The sequence below is a fragment of the Sinocyclocheilus rhinocerous genome, unplaced genomic scaffold, assembly GCF_001515625.1.
Source record: "Sinocyclocheilus rhinocerous isolate Xijiao unplaced genomic scaffold, SAMN03320098_v1.1 scaffold2725, whole genome shotgun sequence".
Classification (NCBI taxonomy): domain Eukaryota; kingdom Metazoa; phylum Chordata; class Actinopteri; order Cypriniformes; family Cyprinidae; genus Sinocyclocheilus; species Sinocyclocheilus rhinocerous.
In genome coordinates this window covers 28,705-49,234 of record NW_015635048.1, presented here as the reverse complement: position 1 = coordinate 49,234, position 20,530 = coordinate 28,705, and the positions used below count along the sequence as shown (strand labels likewise).

The 20,530-nt window shown below is 35.3% G+C and overlaps 1 protein-coding gene across 1 annotated transcript in view; it reads right to left on the bottom strand.

Annotated features, from left to right (window-relative positions):
• The window catches only part of LOC107746453 (ankyrin-3-like), a 125,251-nt gene extending 105,222 nt beyond the window's left edge, over window positions 1–20,029 (bottom strand). Inside the window, exon 1 of the mRNA XM_016560672.1 lies at window positions 19,476–20,029. Within this exon, the coding sequence (XP_016416158.1) occupies window positions 19,476–19,586 (111 nt within the window). The 5' untranslated portion in view covers window positions 19,587–20,029. The remainder of the gene's footprint in view (window positions 1–19,475) is intronic.
• Window positions 20,030–20,530: the final 501 nt, after the last annotated feature.

The window sequence follows — 20,530 nt, the reverse complement described above, 5'->3', positions numbered from 1 at the left end:
ACAAATGGACTCTTATTGTAAAGTGTTACCATTTTATTTCAACAGTCATGCTTAAAGATGGCCATCTTCAAATATCTACACAAAGGCCATTGCATTGACATTGCATACCTATGGATATTGTATGTACAGTAAACTCTCACAAACACTTGATGACTATCTAACCAAAATAACAAAATATGGCAATCAATCAGTCAACCTCTCAGGCTGGTTATGTTGGGCTGCTAGTGGTTTTTGAGTTAGCCTCACAATTTTGTGCATACTGTAAATACAGCATGCTACAATAGTGACATATAGTGAATTATGGCATCCTTATGTTGCATTCCAGGATACTTTCTGTGTAGGATTACATTAGTTAGGATGACAGCAAGGTGTTGACCTCTCCAGGTCAGGTCAGTCAATACTGATGCATCTCTTGGGTTGCTATTAAGAGACACCGTATGTATCACAGTTATTCTGTGCCATTACTTGAGGTGGGATTCACCTATCAACTCACAGATAAAAACATCACATCTTTTTTGTCAAAATAACAAACCAAGTAGCATCTGCAAATAAATTACTATTTACTCAGAACTAACATTTCTTCATAATAACAATAAAAATGTACACAAATTTATATTTTTGTACACACATCCGTGGGCCAGTCCAGCTGCCTCTGCTGCTCTGTGCTCCTATTCAAACGTCTAGATATGTACGACACAAACTCCCATGATTCTGTGAGATGTGGTCTGAACACACAGTGTACATCTGGAGTAAAGCTCTGACGGATCTCCAGAGAACCGAACAACCGCACAAACACACACATCTAAGACCACTGGTTACCACACCGCCAAGAGTCAGAGTTACAATAATTAACAGAATATTTGGTTTACTAGATAACTACAGTTCATAAATATACAGGAAATAGTTTATAAATGTCTACAGGTAATAGTTCTTGAAATTAGAAAGTACAAAAGCTAAATGTTTAGCTTTCCCACACCTTACAATCTATGAATTTTCATGACCTTTCCTATTATTTGTGTTGAGAACTATTACAAATGTTTATTTATTTGTTTATTTTTTTAATTCTACATTTAAATGTTCAAATTGTGTATATTTCATAATCTAATTTTATAGAGATCGAACTCACATAGCATTATTTCTAGCCAATGAAATATTTAAATTCTGATTATGACTTTTAAGATGGTATTAATTTCTCTAGAGAGATTAATTTCTCTAGAGAGAGAAAATATCTGCTCCTGTATACAAAGTCAGAATATATCAAATATAATAAATAAGGATTATTTCACAGATAGAACATTAAACCAAATTAACTAGTGACAGATACACTAGCACTTAGGGGTCGGTCATTTTGTTTAATAAAAATTAATATTTTTATTCAGCGAGGATACATTAAATTTATCAAACATGACAGGAAATGTGTATATAATGTTATAAAAGATTTCTATTTCAAATAAATGCTGTTCTATAAGGATACTATCAATATCGTGATATCGCGATAGCAAAACTGTGTCGATATTATCGTGGTCACATGACGATATGAAATGATAGGTCTTCCGGGCAAAAAGTATAGTTTTTAAAATATATTTTAACTTCTTATTCTACCTTAAAGGGTTAGTTCACCCAAAAATAAAAATTAGGCTGCGTTTTACTCACCCCTGATGCATCCTAGGTGTATATGACTTTCTTCTTTCAGACGAATCCAGTCGGAGTTATATAAAAAATTGTCTTTGATCTTTCAAGTTCTATCGTTGTACTCAGCTGGTGTTGCATTGCTTCTTGTTTTGGGCCATTATGCTTTGGCACAGTATCTGTCAAACGAACTAAAACTGAAAGCACAATATGGCTTAATCCCTTCATCAAGTCTGGTTTTGCTGCGTGTTTCAAAGCGAAGCGCGCACTTCGTCCAGGAGATCAGCTCATGATCTGGTGTTTTCCTAGCCTCAGAATGGCTCCGTTCACAATGAATGAATGCAGTGAACTCGTTTATTTCATGTGAGTTTAGCGCACGTTTGGAAACACAACAGCCACCAGTTATGCTGCATGAATTGCTGTCAGCTAGCGGTTTAAATGCAGTCCAAATTCAAAATATCTCTTTCACGTGTAGAAATTAGGAAAGAAGTATTATAATTTCCTTACTGTAGTGTAAAACAAAAATAATAAAGGCTATGAAATATTCATTTTCATTGATTTTACAGTGCAATTGTTTTACAATCGGAGGCTATTACTGTCATTGTTGTTGTTGTTGTTGTTATTATTATTATTATTATATTCTAGTTTGTTTGGCTTCTGAAACACAGTGTGAATGTAATTTAGACCGAGACAGTATACCACAAATAAAAAGAGGGTTGAGTCCCCTTTAAAGTTCAGGTACAAGTCAATTCACTGACTTTTTTCTGACTTAAGTTTTCTTAGTTAAGAACATGGGTTGGAGCTCTTAATTTTGAACTCTCAAAGTGCATTAGATAGAATAATTTAACTTTAAAATATAAAAAAAAATCATTTTTTCCAATTTCCTGTAACCAAACTCACACCCGTAAATTTGATTATTTACACTTTTAGTATTTTCAAAAGTTTGATGTAAAACTAAGCTGATAATTATCAGCAAAGCCAATGATTAATTCATCCTCAGAGTCTGAATTGCAGGTACCTCTTAAACACTATTTTGTGTCTCAGCAGACTGATAAAAAGCTTTGCAGCATTACTTTTAGTAGCTGACCAGTCAGACTGGAGCTTGCAATTATCACAAGAGCTTTTGAATGATGAACTGTCTTTAACTGAAAAATTAGTGTTTACTATTGTCATTTTGCATTATTGACACACTATTTTCCTAATTAATGCTGTTCAGTTGCTTTGACACAATCTGTATTGTTAAAAGCGCTATATGAATAAAGGTGACTTGACTTGACTTGACTTTCCAGTTTTGTGTGTATCTCGCATCAGGCCTCAGAGAGCAAACTGCTGAGACTTCGTGACGTACATCCTGAACCATGAGCTGATCACACAATCATCATCACCTGTACACGCTGTACAGTGCCACTCTTTGCTCATTTGAAGCCCATTAGGACTGATTATCATTACCGAAACATCCCTGTCCTGACTGGCTTGCAGCACAGTATAAGAAGATAATGCCGTTTGAGGCACAAAAGCTCATTAACTCCAGCTCAGGAGACGGCAGGCGTCCCAGCAGATCTGGCCTGGACTAATGAACAGCAGTCAGCTCATATTAGCCAGCAGTCTGAACATGGCCGTCCACCAGCACCTGATACAATATAAAGCATTGCATTATTCATACTGAGTGTATGAACTCCATATGGCTCAGAACATTTCACAATGCCTTCTTTCACACACCTTAGGTCAGCTTTATCAGTGTTAGCTGGAATTCAGCTGCCTATCCAAAATCCAAATCTGGAATACTTGATTCTGATTGGTCAACTGTAGCGTAATTGTGGATGATGATAAACTAATATAAGAATATGATGCTAATATATATAAGGTGACACTTATACTCTTATCTCTCAACACTGCTGCATTTATTTGATGAAAAACACAGGAAAATAATATTACAGTAAAAACAGTAATATTGTGAAATATTACTAAAATGTGTTGTCTATTTTCATATATTAAAATTGAATTACATTTTTAAAATTGATAATTGAATTTTCAGCATCATTACCCCAGTCTTCAGTGTACCTATCTATCTATCTATCTATCTATCTTTTGTGACATCATAATATTTTTTTACTGTCATTTTTCATCCATTTAATCATTTAATGTGTCCTTGCTGAATAAGAAAATAATTTACATAGTAGCAGGCATAATTATTATGCAAGCTGATAATCTGGTTGTATTTGTTCCTTTTGCACAAAACATTTCTTTTCGTAACATATTAAACATATCTGAATATCTGAACATTTATATTAATTTGATATAAAATTATATATAAAAATATATAACAATTTGTATATTGTGCCGCCTCAAAAATAAAAAATAAAAATAAAAGATGTCGCTGAACTCAGTCCAAACTCTCTTGGGAATGCATGATAAAGCTTCATTGTAGGGTGACCAGACGTCCCGTTTTTCCCGGGACATTCGTGTATTTCAGCTCTATTTAGTGTCCCGACTTATTTTGAAAAAATCCTGTCCCGCATTTCAAAATTTCTTTACGACTGGGTGATCAGAGCGAGTAGTAGTAATGTTCTGTCACGCAAGAACAGAATAATCAAAGGTAACTAAGCTTGTTGTAGAACAAAATTGCCATCCAATCACAATTTGTTATCGATTAATTTGCAGTACGTGAAGACGGGACAGGCGGAATCAAACTTAATGACATAACAGAAACGCTCTCGGCCGCGCACCCGCACGATCCCAGTTCTGCAATCAGTTCTCCTTGTGCCTTAATTGTCAAATACACACACAGTTGTCAAAATGTCCATCGTGTGGAGTATCTCACGTAAATACAGTCGGTTTAAGTTTGTTACTGTGTTTATTTTTAAGAGTGGTCACCTATATTTATAACATTCAGTATGCAAATATGGGTAAGCAAAATAATTTGTTTTGATTGGTTTGTAAATGTAATGGTCCCACCCCCTTAACTGGTTGGTGTATTCTCATTGGTGGTTTAAGATCTTTTTTAAAGGAGTAGTTCACTTCGAAAAGAAAAATTTACAGATAATGTACTCACCCCCTTGTCATCTAAGATGTTCATGTCTTTCTTTCTTCAGTCGTAAAGAATTATGTTTTTTGAGCAAAACATTCAGGATTTCTCTCCATATAATGGACTTCTATGGTGCCCCCGAGTTTGAACTTCCAAGATGCAGTTTAAATGCAGCTTCAAAGGGCTCTAAAGGACCCCAGCCGAGGAAGAAGGGTAATATCTAGCGAAACGATCGGTTATTTTCTAAAAAAAAATATATATATATACAATTTATATACTTTTATATAAATTGTTAGGGTACGTAAGTTAGGGTATGTCGAAAAACTTCCATCTTATTTTCTCCTCCAACTTCAAAATCGTCCTACATCGCTGTTTTACTGATTTTTGTAAAGGGAGTTTGACCTTCTTTGCATGTTCACTTTGTAAACACTGGGTCGGTACTTCTGCAGAGATGTAGGATGATTTTGAAGTTGGAGGAGAAAATTATATGGGAGTTTTTCGACATACCCTAACACCGTGTCTACACCGGACGCGACAGCTGTCGTGTCGTGCCGCGCCACAACAGCTAAAGTCTGTCTACACTTGACGCGACAAAGCGACCTTTGCAAATCATTTGAACTTTGTGTCAGTTCGTCATAAATAAAACGCGCCATCAGTTTACTGTCAGGGATTTGTCGTGTCATGCCGCGCCACCACCCGTGTAGACGGCATCACTGATTATAATGAGTTCTATAGTATTTTGTCGCGTTGCGCCGCTCACGTCTGAGGGTTGCTTAAGGTAACACAGTTGCTTATGGCTAGGTGAAGGTAAACAATTGAGAAAGAAAATGGATGTGTAACAGTATATTGGTTCATAGCAGTTTAATGTTCCTGCTTTCTGTCATGAATGTTAATCAAACAATAAAACACATAGAGAAATCACTTTTGTAGCTTTAACACAGATTTATTAGATTTAATTTATACAGTGAAGACTATGCAGTGTTATTTTACATTTGATTATTCAATTTCTGAATAATGTTATACTTAGCCTACCTGAAAAATATAAAGCACTGTTTATTTCATTTGTATCTTTGCTCTATTATATTTATCTATGCTTGTAATTTGTTTATTTTCTATGCTGATTTACTCACCTACAAAACCACCCCAAGCATTGATTATTTTTTTCCAAATAGAGCTATTCAAGTCATCTGGTGATTTTTTTTTCCCGTATCGCAATATATATAGCAGGAAAAAAAAAATCGCAATGTGAGTTTTTTCCAATATTGTGCAGCCCTAGGACCCTTCTTCCTCGGCTGGGATCGTTTAGAGCCCTTTGAAGCTACATTTAAACTGCATTTTGGAAGTTCAAACTTGGGGGCACCGTAGAATAGGGGTGTCGAAATTAATCGTTTCTTCGATGCATCGCGATGCAGACGAGGACGGTTCGGTATCGATTCAGTATTAGACCATAACCGATTATAACGTACTGACGCTTTTCTGACGTCATTTGTCGCATACGTGCTTTGTCGCGGTAACATACATTAGGCGCGTTCGGCTTGAAGCGCCGCTGCGCAGAATGATCAGTGTATGACATCAAGTACCGCAAGAGCGATAAGAGAGCAGACGGATTCTTATGCTTTCGCGGTTGATGTCATACACTCATCCTGCGCAGCGCTGCTTCAAATCGAAAATGCCAAATGGCAGAGGGAGGCGAGACGCGAGTGCGAGTAATTAAAAATGCTCCAACTACTTTAAAAGCTGACATCTGGCCACATTTTGGCTTTTATGAACAATCTGAGCACGACCTGGAGAAGACACACGCTGTGTGTAAATCATGTCACGCACAATGAAATATGTAGGAGGTAGGGATGGGCAAATGAAGCCTCGGGAAGCACTGAGGCTTTCCTCTGACTGTTTCGGGAAAAGATTCAAAGCTTCGAGTGTCTCGAAAACAGCGCCATCTGGTGCCCCTACGTTATCTTCTTTTAAATCATCTCTTAAAACATATATATTTTTCTCAGGCTTTTGCTTAACTTGAAAATACTTTTTATTTTTTATTTTTTCCTGTTTGTTTCTTTGTTTGGTGATGTTTTGCATTACTTATTGTATTATTTAATTATTTCAAATTTTATATTGTCTTAATGCTTTTGTTAGTTGATTTTTCTGATGTTTTGGTTGTGCAGCACCTTGGTCAGCACTTGTTGCTTTTAAGGTGCTATATAAATAAACTTGACCTTGACCTTGACCTTGCCCTTGACCTTGGTGGTTAATAAAAAATATAGCAGCCAAAAACCTGTGAAAGATGCTCCGTAGGACGAGGCATCTACTATTCCACAGATCGATTCAAGTTACGTGCACAAATAAAAGCCTAACAGTGTGTTTGTGTTTGTTGAATTTCTGTCTCTGATAAATTCATTTACCCATTAAACTGTGCAATTTAATACCAGTACGAATATCAATATGATGTAATAGAAGAATAATGTACACATATGAATTGCATATGACAAATGTTGAATTTTTCTGAAATAATTTGTATTATTCATATTACTTGTAGTCATATTACTTGTAGTCATTGGTATCTAAAATGTAACTGAATAAGTCCGAATTAAAACGTACTCCATTCTCGACACAAGCTCCGATGCCACGGTTCAAATGTCACATCACTAGCAGGGGGTAATACCACTAACTTAAGAAACCAGGTCAGGTACAGCTCATATATCTGACTGCTTGTATTTATTGACAATATTGTATAAATGTGAAGTAAAATTGAAAATTGAGGATGCAGTGCATCGTCAATGCATTGTGATGCATCATGATATCGAATTTAACCGAATCGATGACATGATAATCGTAACCAAACCGAACCGTGAGACCAGTGTAGGTTCACACCCCTACCGTAGAAGTCCATTACATGGAGAGAAATCCTGAAATGTTTTCCTGAAAAAACATAATTTCTTTATGACTGAAGAAAGAAAGACATGAACATCTTGGATGACAAGGGGGTGAGTACATTATCTGTAAATTTTTGTTCTGGAAGTGAACTACTCCTTTAAGGGGAGAACCATTGAATGACAAGAGGGAGAAGAGAGAGAGAAGACTAGAGTTTCGTTTGATCAGTGATTGTTACAGTGTCTTAAACTTGCTATTTTGTTATAAAGTAGGTGTTTTCAGCAAGAATTCATCTGTCAGTGTTTTGACAGCGTTTCTGGTGTAGTTCACTGTTTAATTTGAGTATTTCAAACGAGTTTTATAGACTAAGTGTCTCGCACGCGGCATTGTTTACATTCGGACGGGAAGCCGGTTGTTACAAGTGTCTTTATATATTTATTGAGATTTGCCTATTTTTAATCACTTATTTATTTTGATAATAATACATTATAGTTTTTATACTTACCCATACTTACCTGGTGTATTTACCTGGATTCACCATACTTACCTGTAGGCTTAGCTTGTAAATAGTAGTAATACCAGAGGTCTGTAATAGGTTATATAACTAGTTGAGAGACATATCACCAGAACCCGGTGCTCCACCCCAACAGAACTTGAGAGCCGTAACTCCCCCCCCCCTCTCCAAACCTCCCTCCAATCCTCCTCCGTCCAGTATTGAACCATGAGAAATCTGGTCACCCTACTTCAGAGGGAATTCCAGTTTTCACTAATACTGTATATTTAAATGCACTTAATGCTAAATGCTCAAACTGTTGTGGTTCAATAGTGCATATAATTAATCCCCGCTGATCTGTTCCCTCAGACACCACTTATGTCTCATTGATCCAAAACCAAGCTCTGAAATGTATTACATTTATTTTGTGTTGCCTACAGAATAAAACAAAGACTGACATTCAGCATGCATTTCAACAGAAATGTGTAATTTCAGATACTGTAAACGGAGCTTGTGTCTGATGAACCCTCAAGACATCTAAGAGGAAAAATATAATAAATTGTGCGTCAAAAGCAAAGCTGTGTGTGTGTGGTAAAGAAGTCACCCGCATTCTCACAGATGGGCATCTCACAGTTCAGCTGACCCCTCTGCACCCAATCACAGCCTCCATTTTTCACACGCCAATGGTCAGAGACACACACACACACGCTCTTGTCCAGCCAGCAATTCATAGGCGGTATCCATTTCAACATTTCATCTCCAATGAAAAAGAAAAACGAATGTTTAGTGTAGATAAAAGACTTAAAATCACTGCAGAAGGGCCCATCATGCACTGGTGTGAAGCTCAAGGACAAAGACAGCATGTGCACACAGTATTTTCATCAGGACACAGTGATGCCCATAGCAGTGCTTTAACAAGACAATCTGGACACTCTCGGGACACCAGAGTCAGGTAGAGATATTTCTGCACTGTCTGTACAGTGCAGCTTTCACCTATCACACACACACACACACACACATTCTGACTGGCAGCGGATATTAATTAGACCAGCAGCTCTATTCCCTCTTACGTCAATCTGAGCTCCCCCACAGCAGGAGTGATGACTTTACTGCCTTAGCATGAGGAGGAAAACCCTGCTGAAAAGATTAGCTTCAACCAGCAGGAATGTCCATGCTGATCCAAGATTTATTACTATTATTATATTTTTATTTTACAAGATTAGTCTCTCGAGATTAAAGTCCTTTTTCAAGAGAGACCCGGGCTGAAATGTCAGCATAAAACATTCAGGCTTCCCACTCTTTTTGACCACAGAATTCAAATTACTTTTCCTTTTTAAATTTACTGGATAAGGATTTAATAAGATTTCTTTCTTTCACAAAAGATATATATATATATATACCAAAAAATGTGTACTGCATTAGGCTAACCGGTACTTGTCATAGCACTTCCATATTATTGCTCTTTTGTTGGTTTTGATTGCTTCTATTGTCCTCATCTGTAAGTCACTTTGGATAAAAGCAGGAGGTCATAGAGTTTACCATCAGGAGGAAGTGTGTACTAACTCACCCTGTCTGCTGATGAACAGCAAACCAGAACAGAAGAAAAAATAAGGCCAATCTCTGTCCCTGATGTTTGTAGAGCTCAGCAGAAAGTGGGTGGCTCTCAGGAGCTCTGGAGAAACATACTTGCATTCTCCAGAAAACCACACTCATCTGCACTGTTGCATAAAGGCAATGCGTCTGAATGAACAACATCTGATCTCAAAGATCTCAAATGAACCAGTAAATCCTACTTTTTGCTTTCTGCTGTTTTCAATTAATTTTTTTTTAATCATTTTGTAATTTCAATTTTATATTTTGTTTTAGGGTGACTCTGTAACATTGTGACTTTTTTTATACAACCAAATTATTATTTTAGGTTATTATAATTAACTAAGGTTTAGGTTATTATAGTTAACTAAAACTGAAACCATAAAAACGTTTAATAACTGAGATAAAATAAACTTTAACAGAAATAAAATAAAATACTGTATATTTAGAAAAATTGTTTTACCTAGTTGCCAAGAAAACACACCATTTTCATTTAGTTTAAACTGATATACTAAAATAAACTAAATCTAAAATTATTAAAATAATATAGATATAAAAAATAAATGAAAAAATAAACAAACAAAATTACAAAAACGTTATAATTAAAATGAAAACAGAAAATAAACAAATAAAAACTATTATTATTAAAACTATAAAATATCAATAATACTTTTAAAAATCTAAACCACTGTTTATAATAATTTTAATGATTTTGCCATTTCAATTATATGTATGTATATGTAGGGGATGACAATTGGGACAACATCCAATTGTCAATATAAAAGTCATTATTGTAAAGAAATTTTGGGAAAAAAAGATCAACTACATTTTATATATTATAAAAAATGTGTAAAATAACAAAATGTAATAAAACATAATACACACATATTCAACAAGTCTCGTGTAGCTGCGGTCACCTCTGTGTCATCATTTTGGACTCTGTCTCTGTCTCTATCACACTGGTCTCCAGCTGAAGTAATGAGCTGTAACAGACAGAGCCAGTGCAAGCAGAGCCACCTCAAGATCTAATCACTGTTTACATACAACACACACCAGCAACCCTTCATTTCATGTAGATTTTGTCGGCACTGGGAAATGAATCGTGATTCTTTTTACTGCGTGTTCTGTTTTACGCTGTAACAGCTTTCTGTCCTCAGTGATTTAAATGTGAACCTAGAAGAGTCTCACGTCTCTCTTTCTCTCGCTCTGTTTTATAATCTCTCTCTCTTCACTCCCAATTCCATTTCAGGCTTAACCCCATTTTTATTTCCTGTATTGCTTCCTTCAGCTTCTCTGTCTTTGTCCTTCTCTCACTCTTTTAAATCAAGGGGGCAAGGTTTGGCAGGTTAGCATAGTCCCCTGCTGGTGGATACTGAAACTACACCATTATGGGGGTAAAAAATGTTTTCTCTATTGACAGACATCCAAAAGTAGAAACGTTTTATGCATTATGCACTATTATTATTACTGTAGAATAGCCTGATCTCCAGAGAAGCAGGAAGACAGCGAGATGGGATAATATAAACATCTTCAAAACAGAAAAAAATTTATATAAATATTTTTCCTTTATTATTTACAAAGATAAGGAAAAATCATATATAAAATAATCAAATTATAATCAAATTATATTAATAATTGTATATTATATTAAATTATACTAAACCCACTATAATTTTACAAATGTTTCTGTTGTTATGTCACGGAATGTAGTTAAATTTTTTTAGGCGAGAATATAGTCTAGTTGTTTAGACTTCAAATATGTGGTTTGTTAATAAAGAGATTGTCTATTTGAAAATTTGCTTCAAAATTTTCGGAGATGTGAGCTCCAGGGCATCAGCGGCCGTTCAGCGCTCGTGAACCTGAGAGCAGCCTTACCTTAGCCAGATGCACTATTATTATTACTGTAGAATAGCCTGATCTCCAGAGAAGCAGGAAGACAGCGAGATGGGATAATATAAACATCTTCAAAACAGAAAAAATTTTATATTAATATTTTTCCTTTATTATTTACAAAGATAAGGAAAAATCATATATAAAATAATCAAATTATAATCAAATTATATTAATAATTGTATATTATATTAAATTATACTAAACCCACTATAATTTTACAAATGTTTCTGTTGTTATGTCACGGAATGTAGTTAAATTTTTTTAGGCGAGAATATAGTCTAGTTGTTTAGACTTCAAATATGTGGTTTGTTAATAAAGAGATTGTCTATTTGAAAATTTGCTTCAAAATTTTCAGAGATGTGAGCTCCAGGGCATCAGCGGCCGTTCGGCGCTCGTGAACCTGAGAGCAGCCTTACCTTAGCCAGATCTTCTGGAATTTGCTCAATAGTGTCTATAGTGTAACATGAGATACAATTCATCTTGGATATATGTAACGGACAATCTTTCATATTGTTAATCTATTATTTGTTCCAGAACAAATTGTTTTGGCTGAGGGCAAAGTTTAATAACTATTTTTTACTTAACTTTAATGCAGTGTCCAAGCGTTGCTGTTGTTTATTAAATAATACTGTTCAATAAATAATATTTTATATTATATATGAATAGTAGAATTTAATAATAGTATTTGGCATTGCGAAATACCAAATTGTGTTAGTGATGGTAATTTTTGGTTACATTTTGTAAAAGCAAACAAAAACTGTAAAGCAGTGTTTACAGTGGAAGTCTATGGGGCAAGATTTTAAAAAATATATATTTTTCTGAAAGTAATAAACGACTACTGTGTTATCTCAAATTATACATTGTGAGTCATAGCATTCAGCAGTAGAAATTTTAAACATCTTTGGAATTATTAATTTCATAGCCAGATTTTTATTATAAAATTAAACAATATTTAATGTTTTGAAATATATGACATATTTAATGTATTGGGAATGTATTTTATATATATATATTATATATATATATATATATATATATATATATATATGTATATTATTTATAAATGTTAGCAAAATAATAGCAAATAAAAGCTAGCATTTTTGAATCATTTCAAAATTACTAAATTGATAAATTAAATCCTATTGGAAATTATAGAAATTATTAAAATGTATTAAAATAAATTATTCTTATTCATGGTATTTACCTATAGATTTTTCCTAGTTTTCTTCCCACTTCATAAGTATTCTAACTTTTCTAATTGTAATATATTCATTTAAATAATTGAAAATAATATGGTAATTTTGGTTACATTGTTCCACCATTAGATGGTGACGAGAGACTGTTTTTTATGAGTGAGCCATGTAAAAAACAACATTATTTTTACTTTCAACAACACCTTGTAAATCACAGCCAACAAATACACTGAGCAGCGCTGTCATCGGAAATCACTCTTAACAGATGAAAGGATAGTACGACAAAGATATTTCTTTCCTCAGCGGACATTCAAATATGAGATTGAGCTGAAGAATGAATGCTGTATCAGATGCAGGTAATCACACTTGCTGAGTCCATCTCTCTCTCATAATACTCTACTATACATAATTCACCGCTTTTAATGCAGTAATACAATAAACCAACTCAACGTTCCTTCGTTACTAGTTCTAAAGTGATGCTTTTGAATTAGTTATGGAGGCTTGGGCTCAGCTGTTAAACTGTCCATTTGAGATTTGAATCCATGGCAGAAGGAAGTAGTTCTGCACATGGTTGTTTCTTATTTATTTACACATGCAGTCAAACTGTTGTATATGGAATATCACACACAAAAAGCCACTACTTTCCAATTTCGTTGTATGGAAAATAGCAGCATGAGCACCTTTCAAAATATCTCCCTTTGTATTCAGGATTTTAATTTTGGAGTGGAATATTTAATGACCTTTCCGACACCAATTACAGATTGAATGAAAGGATTAGAGAGAAAAAAATAAAAAGAATCAGTATCTGGTGACAAAGTGTCCCATCAGCTCCAGGGGAAAAAGAGGAGAGGGGGACGGAGGCCCTGAGGGAGCTCGGTGCTCTCTCCTCAAACAATACAAGCAAAGGAGGGTAGAGACTGTGAAAAATGAGGTTGGCTCTTAATAAGTGATGGGGGATTAATGAAGCAGCTTGGCATGTTTGCTCAAAAAGATGGGAGTGATGATGCTGCTGGTGGAAGCATGTGTTCATGTGTGTATATCTGGGGTCCAAACCCCATCCCCCTTTAAAACGTGCAGTTTGTAATGCATGGCAGGAAGCAATATTGAACTCAACCCACCCACATTAAAAAAGATAAAGAGGTAAAGACGGGGGGTGGAAGAAAACGAGACTGGGTGGGGTGAAGGACTTTCCAACTAAAATGAATTAACAGCTAGGGGTTAATGTTTTTGTGCTGGTGGCACAAGCTACTGATTCAAATAAGCACTTGCGCAATCTCTATGTAAATTGAAGCAATCCATTATGAGGCGTAACAAAGTGTTACATTTGTATAATTTCGATTTGCTCCTCAGTTTGTAAAAGCAAGCAAAAACTGTAAAGCAGTGTTTACATTGGAAGTCTATGGGGCAAATTTTTTTTTGTTCTGAAAGTAATAAACTACTACTGTGTTATCTCAAATTATACATTGTGAGTCATAGCATTCAGCAGTAGAAATTTTAAACATTTTTGGAATTATTAATTTCATAGCCAAATTTTTTTAATAAAATTAAACAATATTAATGTATTGATATATGATATATTTAATGTGTGTGTGTGTGTGTGTGTGTGTGGGGTCCAAACCCCATCCCCCTTTAAAACGTGCAGTTTGTAATGCATGGCAGGAAGCAATATTGAACTCAACCCACCCACATTAAAAAAGATAAAGAGGTAAAGACGGGGGGTGGAAGAAAACGAGACTGGGTGGGGTGAAGGACTTTCCATCTAAAATTAATTAACAGCTAGGGGTTAATGTTTTTGTGCTGGTGGCACAAGCTACTGATTCAAATAAGCACTTGCGCAATCTCTATGTAAATTGAAGCAATCCATTATGAGGCGTAACAAAGTGTTACATTTGTATAATTTCGATTTGCTCCTCAGTTTGTAAAAGCAAGCAAAAACTGTAAAGCAGTGTTTACATTGGAAGTCTATGGGGCAAATTTTTTTTTGTTCTGAAAGTAATAAACTACTACTGTGTTATCTCAAATTATACATTGTGAGTCATAGCATTCAGCAGTAGAAATTTTAAACATTTTTGGAATTATTAATTTCATAGCCAAATTTTTTAAATAAAATTAAACAATATTAATGTATTGATATATGATATATTTAATGTGTGTGTGTGTGTATATACATACATCATTTGTAAATGTTAGCAAAATACTAGCAAATAAATGCTAGCATTTTTGAATAATTTAAAAATTAATAAATTAATAAATTAAAATTTATTATTCTTGGTATTTACCTATAGATTTTTCCTAGTTTTCTTCTCACTTCATAATTATAATAACTTTTCTAATTGTAATATATTCATTTAAATAATTAAAGATAATATTTTAACATGGCAAGCCTGGATCTGGTCCATGGCAGAAGGAAGTAGTTCTGCACATGGTTGTTTCTTATTTATTTACACATGCAGTCAAACTGTTGTATATGGAATATCACACACAAAAAGCCACTACTTTCCAATTTCGTTGTATGGAAAATAGCAGCATGAGCACCTTTCAAAATATCTCCCTTTGTATTCAGGATTTTAATTTTGGAGTGGAATATTTAATGACCTTTCCGACACCAATTACAGATTGAATGAAAGGATTAGAGAGAAAAAAATAAAAAGAATCAGTATCTGGTGACAAAGTGTCCCATCAGCTCCAGGGGAAAAAGAGGAGAGGGGGACGGAGGCCCTGAGGGAGCTCGGTGCTCTCTCCTCAAACAATACAAGCAAAGGAGGGTAGAGACTGTGAAAAATGAGGTTGGCTCTTAATAAGTGATGGGGGATTAATGAAGCAGCTTGGCATGTTTGCTCAAAAAGATGGGAGTGATGATGCTGCTGGTGGAAGCATGTGTTCATGTGTGTATATCTGGGGTCCAAACCCCATCCCCCTTTAAAACGTGCAGTTTGTAATGCATGGCAGGAAGCAATATTGAACTCAACCCACCCACATTAAAAAAGATAAAGAGGTAAAGACGGGGGGTGGAAGAAAACGAGACTGGGTGGGGTGAAGGACTTTCCATCTAAAATTAATTAACAGCTAGGGGTTAATGTTTTTGTGCTGGTGGCACAAGCTACTGATTCAAATAAGCACTTGCGCAATCTCTATGTAAATTGAAGCAATCCATTATGAGGCGTAACAAAGTGTTACATTTGTATAATTTCGATTTGCTCCTCAGTTTGTAAAAGCAAGCAAAAACTGTAAAGCAGTGTTTACATTGGAAGTCTATGGGGCAAATTTTTTTTTGTTCTGAAAGTAATAAACTACTACTGTGTTATCTCAAATTATACATTGTGAGTCATAGCATTCAGCAGTAGAAATTTTAAACATTTTTGGAATTATTAATTTCATAGCCAAATTTTTTAAATAAAATTAAACAATATTAATGTATTGATATATGATATATTTAATGTGTGTGTGTGTGTATATACATACATCATTTGTAAATGTTAGCAAAATACTAGCAAATAAATGCTAGCATTTTTGAATAATTTAAAAATTACTAAATTAATAAATTAAAATGTATTATTCTTGGTATTTACCTATAGATTTTTCCTAGTTTTCTTCTCACTTCATAATTATAATAACTTTTCTAATTGTAATATATTCATTTAAATAATTAAAGATAATATTTTAACATGGCAAGTCTGGATCTGGGACAAGGGCAAAACTGAACGCCGCGCACAAATGACGTCGCTGTCGACCGGCTTACGTCACTTCCTAGTACACAGTGTCGGTGCGAATGCAACCCTTTAAATGGTACTGGGAAATAGTTTGCGCAAAATCGTCCCAGTACTTTAGTACTGTACATTTAGTTCTGGAACTAAAGCGGTGCGAAAGGCCCTTATAATTCTCCATATAACAAAAGGTTGAAATCTGTTCAATCACTCAATCAAAAGTGTCTGAAGTTAAAAATAACACACAACTTTTACATTTTTATAAACTGAGGGACTAAGTTAATATTATCTTCTGCGGTAATCAGCAGTATGTCACAATTTATATTGAACCTGGATTACATGTAAATGCAGAAAGTTCTTGTAAAATATATACATTGATTATTATTACATTTACATAATTTACTCTGCACCTGCCAACCAGAACACAAGACATGATGTACAGAGCATCATTATTATTTGTCTACTTGTTTTTGTAAGGTGAGCTTTAAAATGCACAATGAAGAAATGAATAAACTCAAACGTGACTATCTCACAAACAGGCAGTCATCCAGCTGCCTAAGTGTTTGTTTTCATTTCTTCAAGCAGAGGACGAAAGCAAAGGGCTGCCAGCAGCCAGGAGGCATCAGACTAGAGTATGGATTTTTCCTTTTTGGTTTGCCTGCGTGCCGTAACCGTGCATTGAGCACGACACCCGATACACTGCCAAAAGCATACGCACATAAACTCCTCGTCATCTCCAGTAATGTCAGCATCCCAGGACAGGTACAAACCTGAAGCGCATGAGGACAGTGTGTCCCTGTGTCTTGCTAACTGCATGGACAACAGCTGAAATATAGCAGTCCAACATGTTAAGATTGTAAAACAAATACAATTATTTTAGATAAATTAAAATAAATAAACAAATAAATACTGCTGAAGGAGGACCCTGAGACATACTAATGGTCAAAAGCTTGGAATAATGAATATTTAAGTTTTTGGCTAATAAATAAATCCAGAGCTAGTGCTTTGGCGCACAGTTCTCCTGTACAAATGCCACACCTCTCAACATAATCAATAACCTAGAAGCATCTCTCCTTGACCACAGCTATACTGGGAGTCCTCTCAGGTATTGATACCCTGAGCGAACGTTTACCATCTGCACCCATTATAGAACCACAGAGAGGTTCGCTCCAAATTGGAGTCTGAAAAACAGCCTGCAATTTCCAAATATTTAAGCCGAACCTCACAAACCTGTGATGAAAGCTGAGCATAGCTGTACAAAAAAAAAAAGTGCCGAGACGTTCTTGAGCACATTCTACAAGTATGAATACCATATTAGATTTTTTTTCTGGTCAACTGGAAGTGCTTAAAATATTTCAACATCAGTAAAGTGACTTCAGCAGACGTTGATGATTGACATTTCTCACACTGTGGTCCAAAAGTCTGAGACATTTTACAAGACATTTTATAAGAAAATACCCTTTCAGCCTTCTACTTCAAAATGTCATGTTTAATTTAATGTATTACTTGCTGTTTCTGTGTAATTATTTGTCAAATTTACTAGCAATTTCTCTTGAAATTGAAAAATTATGTTTTCAAGGTATTCTTTACTATTTTAAAACACAATCTAGCATTGCAAATTATATTATCAGCATAACAATTTGAGCAAGAAGTTGAATTTAAAAAATAACAAATAAAACATAATGAATCCAAACGATTTGAGATGTTCAAAAAGAGCTTTTAAAAAAGTACGAAAATCTGATTTGAATTGTTTACGTCACAAACGGAGCATTTATTTACTCAATATTTAAGTTCATGTAAAATTAAATTATTAAATGAAATATTTAATAAATGAAATACTGAATTAAAAATATATATATATATATTTGGCATTTTTGCCTTTTATTGTGATAGGATAGTTTAGAGTTGACAGGAAGCGAATTGGGTCAGAGAGAGAGGGGCGGGAGCGAAAAAGGTTGTTCGAATTCGAACTTTGAACAATGGCACTGTATGTCGGCACACTGCCTACAAGGCTATCACTGAAGCAGTTAAAATAAAATAAAATAAAATTTCTTTGTTTTACATTATTACTTTAACATTTTGCAAAATCCTAAAAAAAAAAAAAAAATAATAATTCTAGACTGCTTTGTACTACTAGAATAAATACATTTTACTATGACCTGAGTCACTAATAATCTTTTTCCATCTATGTTATTCAAGTTATCAACATCCGCAACAGTTTGTAATGAGATGTGACCTTGTGGGCCATCAGAATGTGAATCAGCTCTTCTGAGTCAATGGCTTGTATAAAGTTCTAGGGTGTAGATTTTCAGCCACACGTGCACATGAATGACAGAGGTCATTGAGAGTTAAGCTCTCAGTCCTTAAAAAGGTTGAAGGGAGGATTTCAATCACTGCACAATGTCCCGTGAGGGACAAAGCGAAGCTGGCTTGTTAACACTATATGTGTATGCTGTTGTCTGGCAAGGTTTCATACAGGATTACCAAGAATTAACATAAAGGTGATGCAATAATATTATTAAAATCTTGTGTAGGATTGCTGTGTATTGCTGTTATTATAGCCAATTTAAGAAGGACTGTATGATAATGTTCATTGTCTTATAAGAAATGAGAATGAACAACTCTATAAACGGAAATCAAAAAAAGACACCCGCCACTTCAATCTACAAAAACCTCTTATCTTATAGGTTGGCGTTTCCAACCTGTTTAAGTTCAATAAACAACTATGATATACTACTATAAAGCATTATTTGATATCTAACTAAGGGTGAGAAATGTTAACAATATAGAGTAAAAATCTGCCCTCAAAAATGCTGTGAGCACGTTCAACTGTGTATTCTGCATTCTAAGTGTGCGCCTTCTTTGTGAGGCACATGTTCGCCCCATAAAAATAAGCGTTTCCTATCCGCACAGGACTCAGTCAGGACAGTCTACTTGAAAGCCTTATTTTTATTTCCATTCTTGAACTGTAATGGCCCTTAAAGTGACATCCCAGACCTTTAAGATGCTTCCAGACATCCCACCCAACCTGCATGCCAGTGCCAAAACGCGCCACCCTCAGAGCCGTGACCTATTGGTACCTTTTTCTTTGGTTCTTTGGACCTTTTTCTGGGCTTCTTCTTCTTCTCTTCCTCGGCAGCTGTAAGTTCCAAATCGGCTTTTTTCTTCAGCTGGGATGCTGCATGTGCCATGATGCAAAGCTCAAGTGAGATATCCTTTCATAAAGTGTCTTCCAGTCAATAAAGACTGACCAGAATCAAAATCTGACCAGAAAAAATCTCCCCCGGGCACCGTCTGTAAGGTCTATGTGTTCCTGTGAGCAGCCACCGAAAAGCTGAAGCTGGGAAACTGCATATGTGTGAGAGGAGATGAACGTTTCAAGGAGACGGTGCTTTCCTCTTGGCGCTTTTTTTCCTGAGTCCTTCTGGCCCTACCTAAACCCATCCACACCGTGCAGTCAGCCGGGACGGAGCACAGCGGAGAGAGGGATGGAATGAGAGAAAGAGAATGGGTGGAGGGCAGCTGGGATGGAGAATCTTACGCGCGTATCCTTCTCCACCAGCTGGAAGTGTCTAAGTGAGGGGAGGAATGGGGGGGGTTGATGCTGATGGGTTCTGTGTGCGGATTAACACGCCCTCACATGCATGCGTACACACACAAACACACACACGGAAAGAGGGGGACGTCTGTATTGAACCATCATTGCTGTCTTGAGCTTTCGCATGGAGCACAATAAATTACTTTGTGTGGAAATGATCATCACTATTGGTTTTGTTTCCCAGTTAAAATGGCCTGAAAACAAGATCAATTTACTTGAGATGCAAAACTGTGTATGATATCAAGACTTGTTTTAGAAAATATATCTTGAACTAAATTTGTTTTTATTATTTTTAAAAGGATAGTTCATCCATAAATTAAAATTTTAACGCCATTTACTCACCCTCATGTTGTTTCCAGCCTGTGCAACTTTCTTTCAAAGAACACAAAAGGAGATGTTTTGAAGAATGTTCATGCTGCTCTTTTCCATACAATTACAATAAATGTGATTCATTTATGCAGCAAAAAGGACACAAAAGCTCCATAAAAGTGGACTAGTGTGCTATATTTTGCTTTTTATATTGATCATTTTGATTAT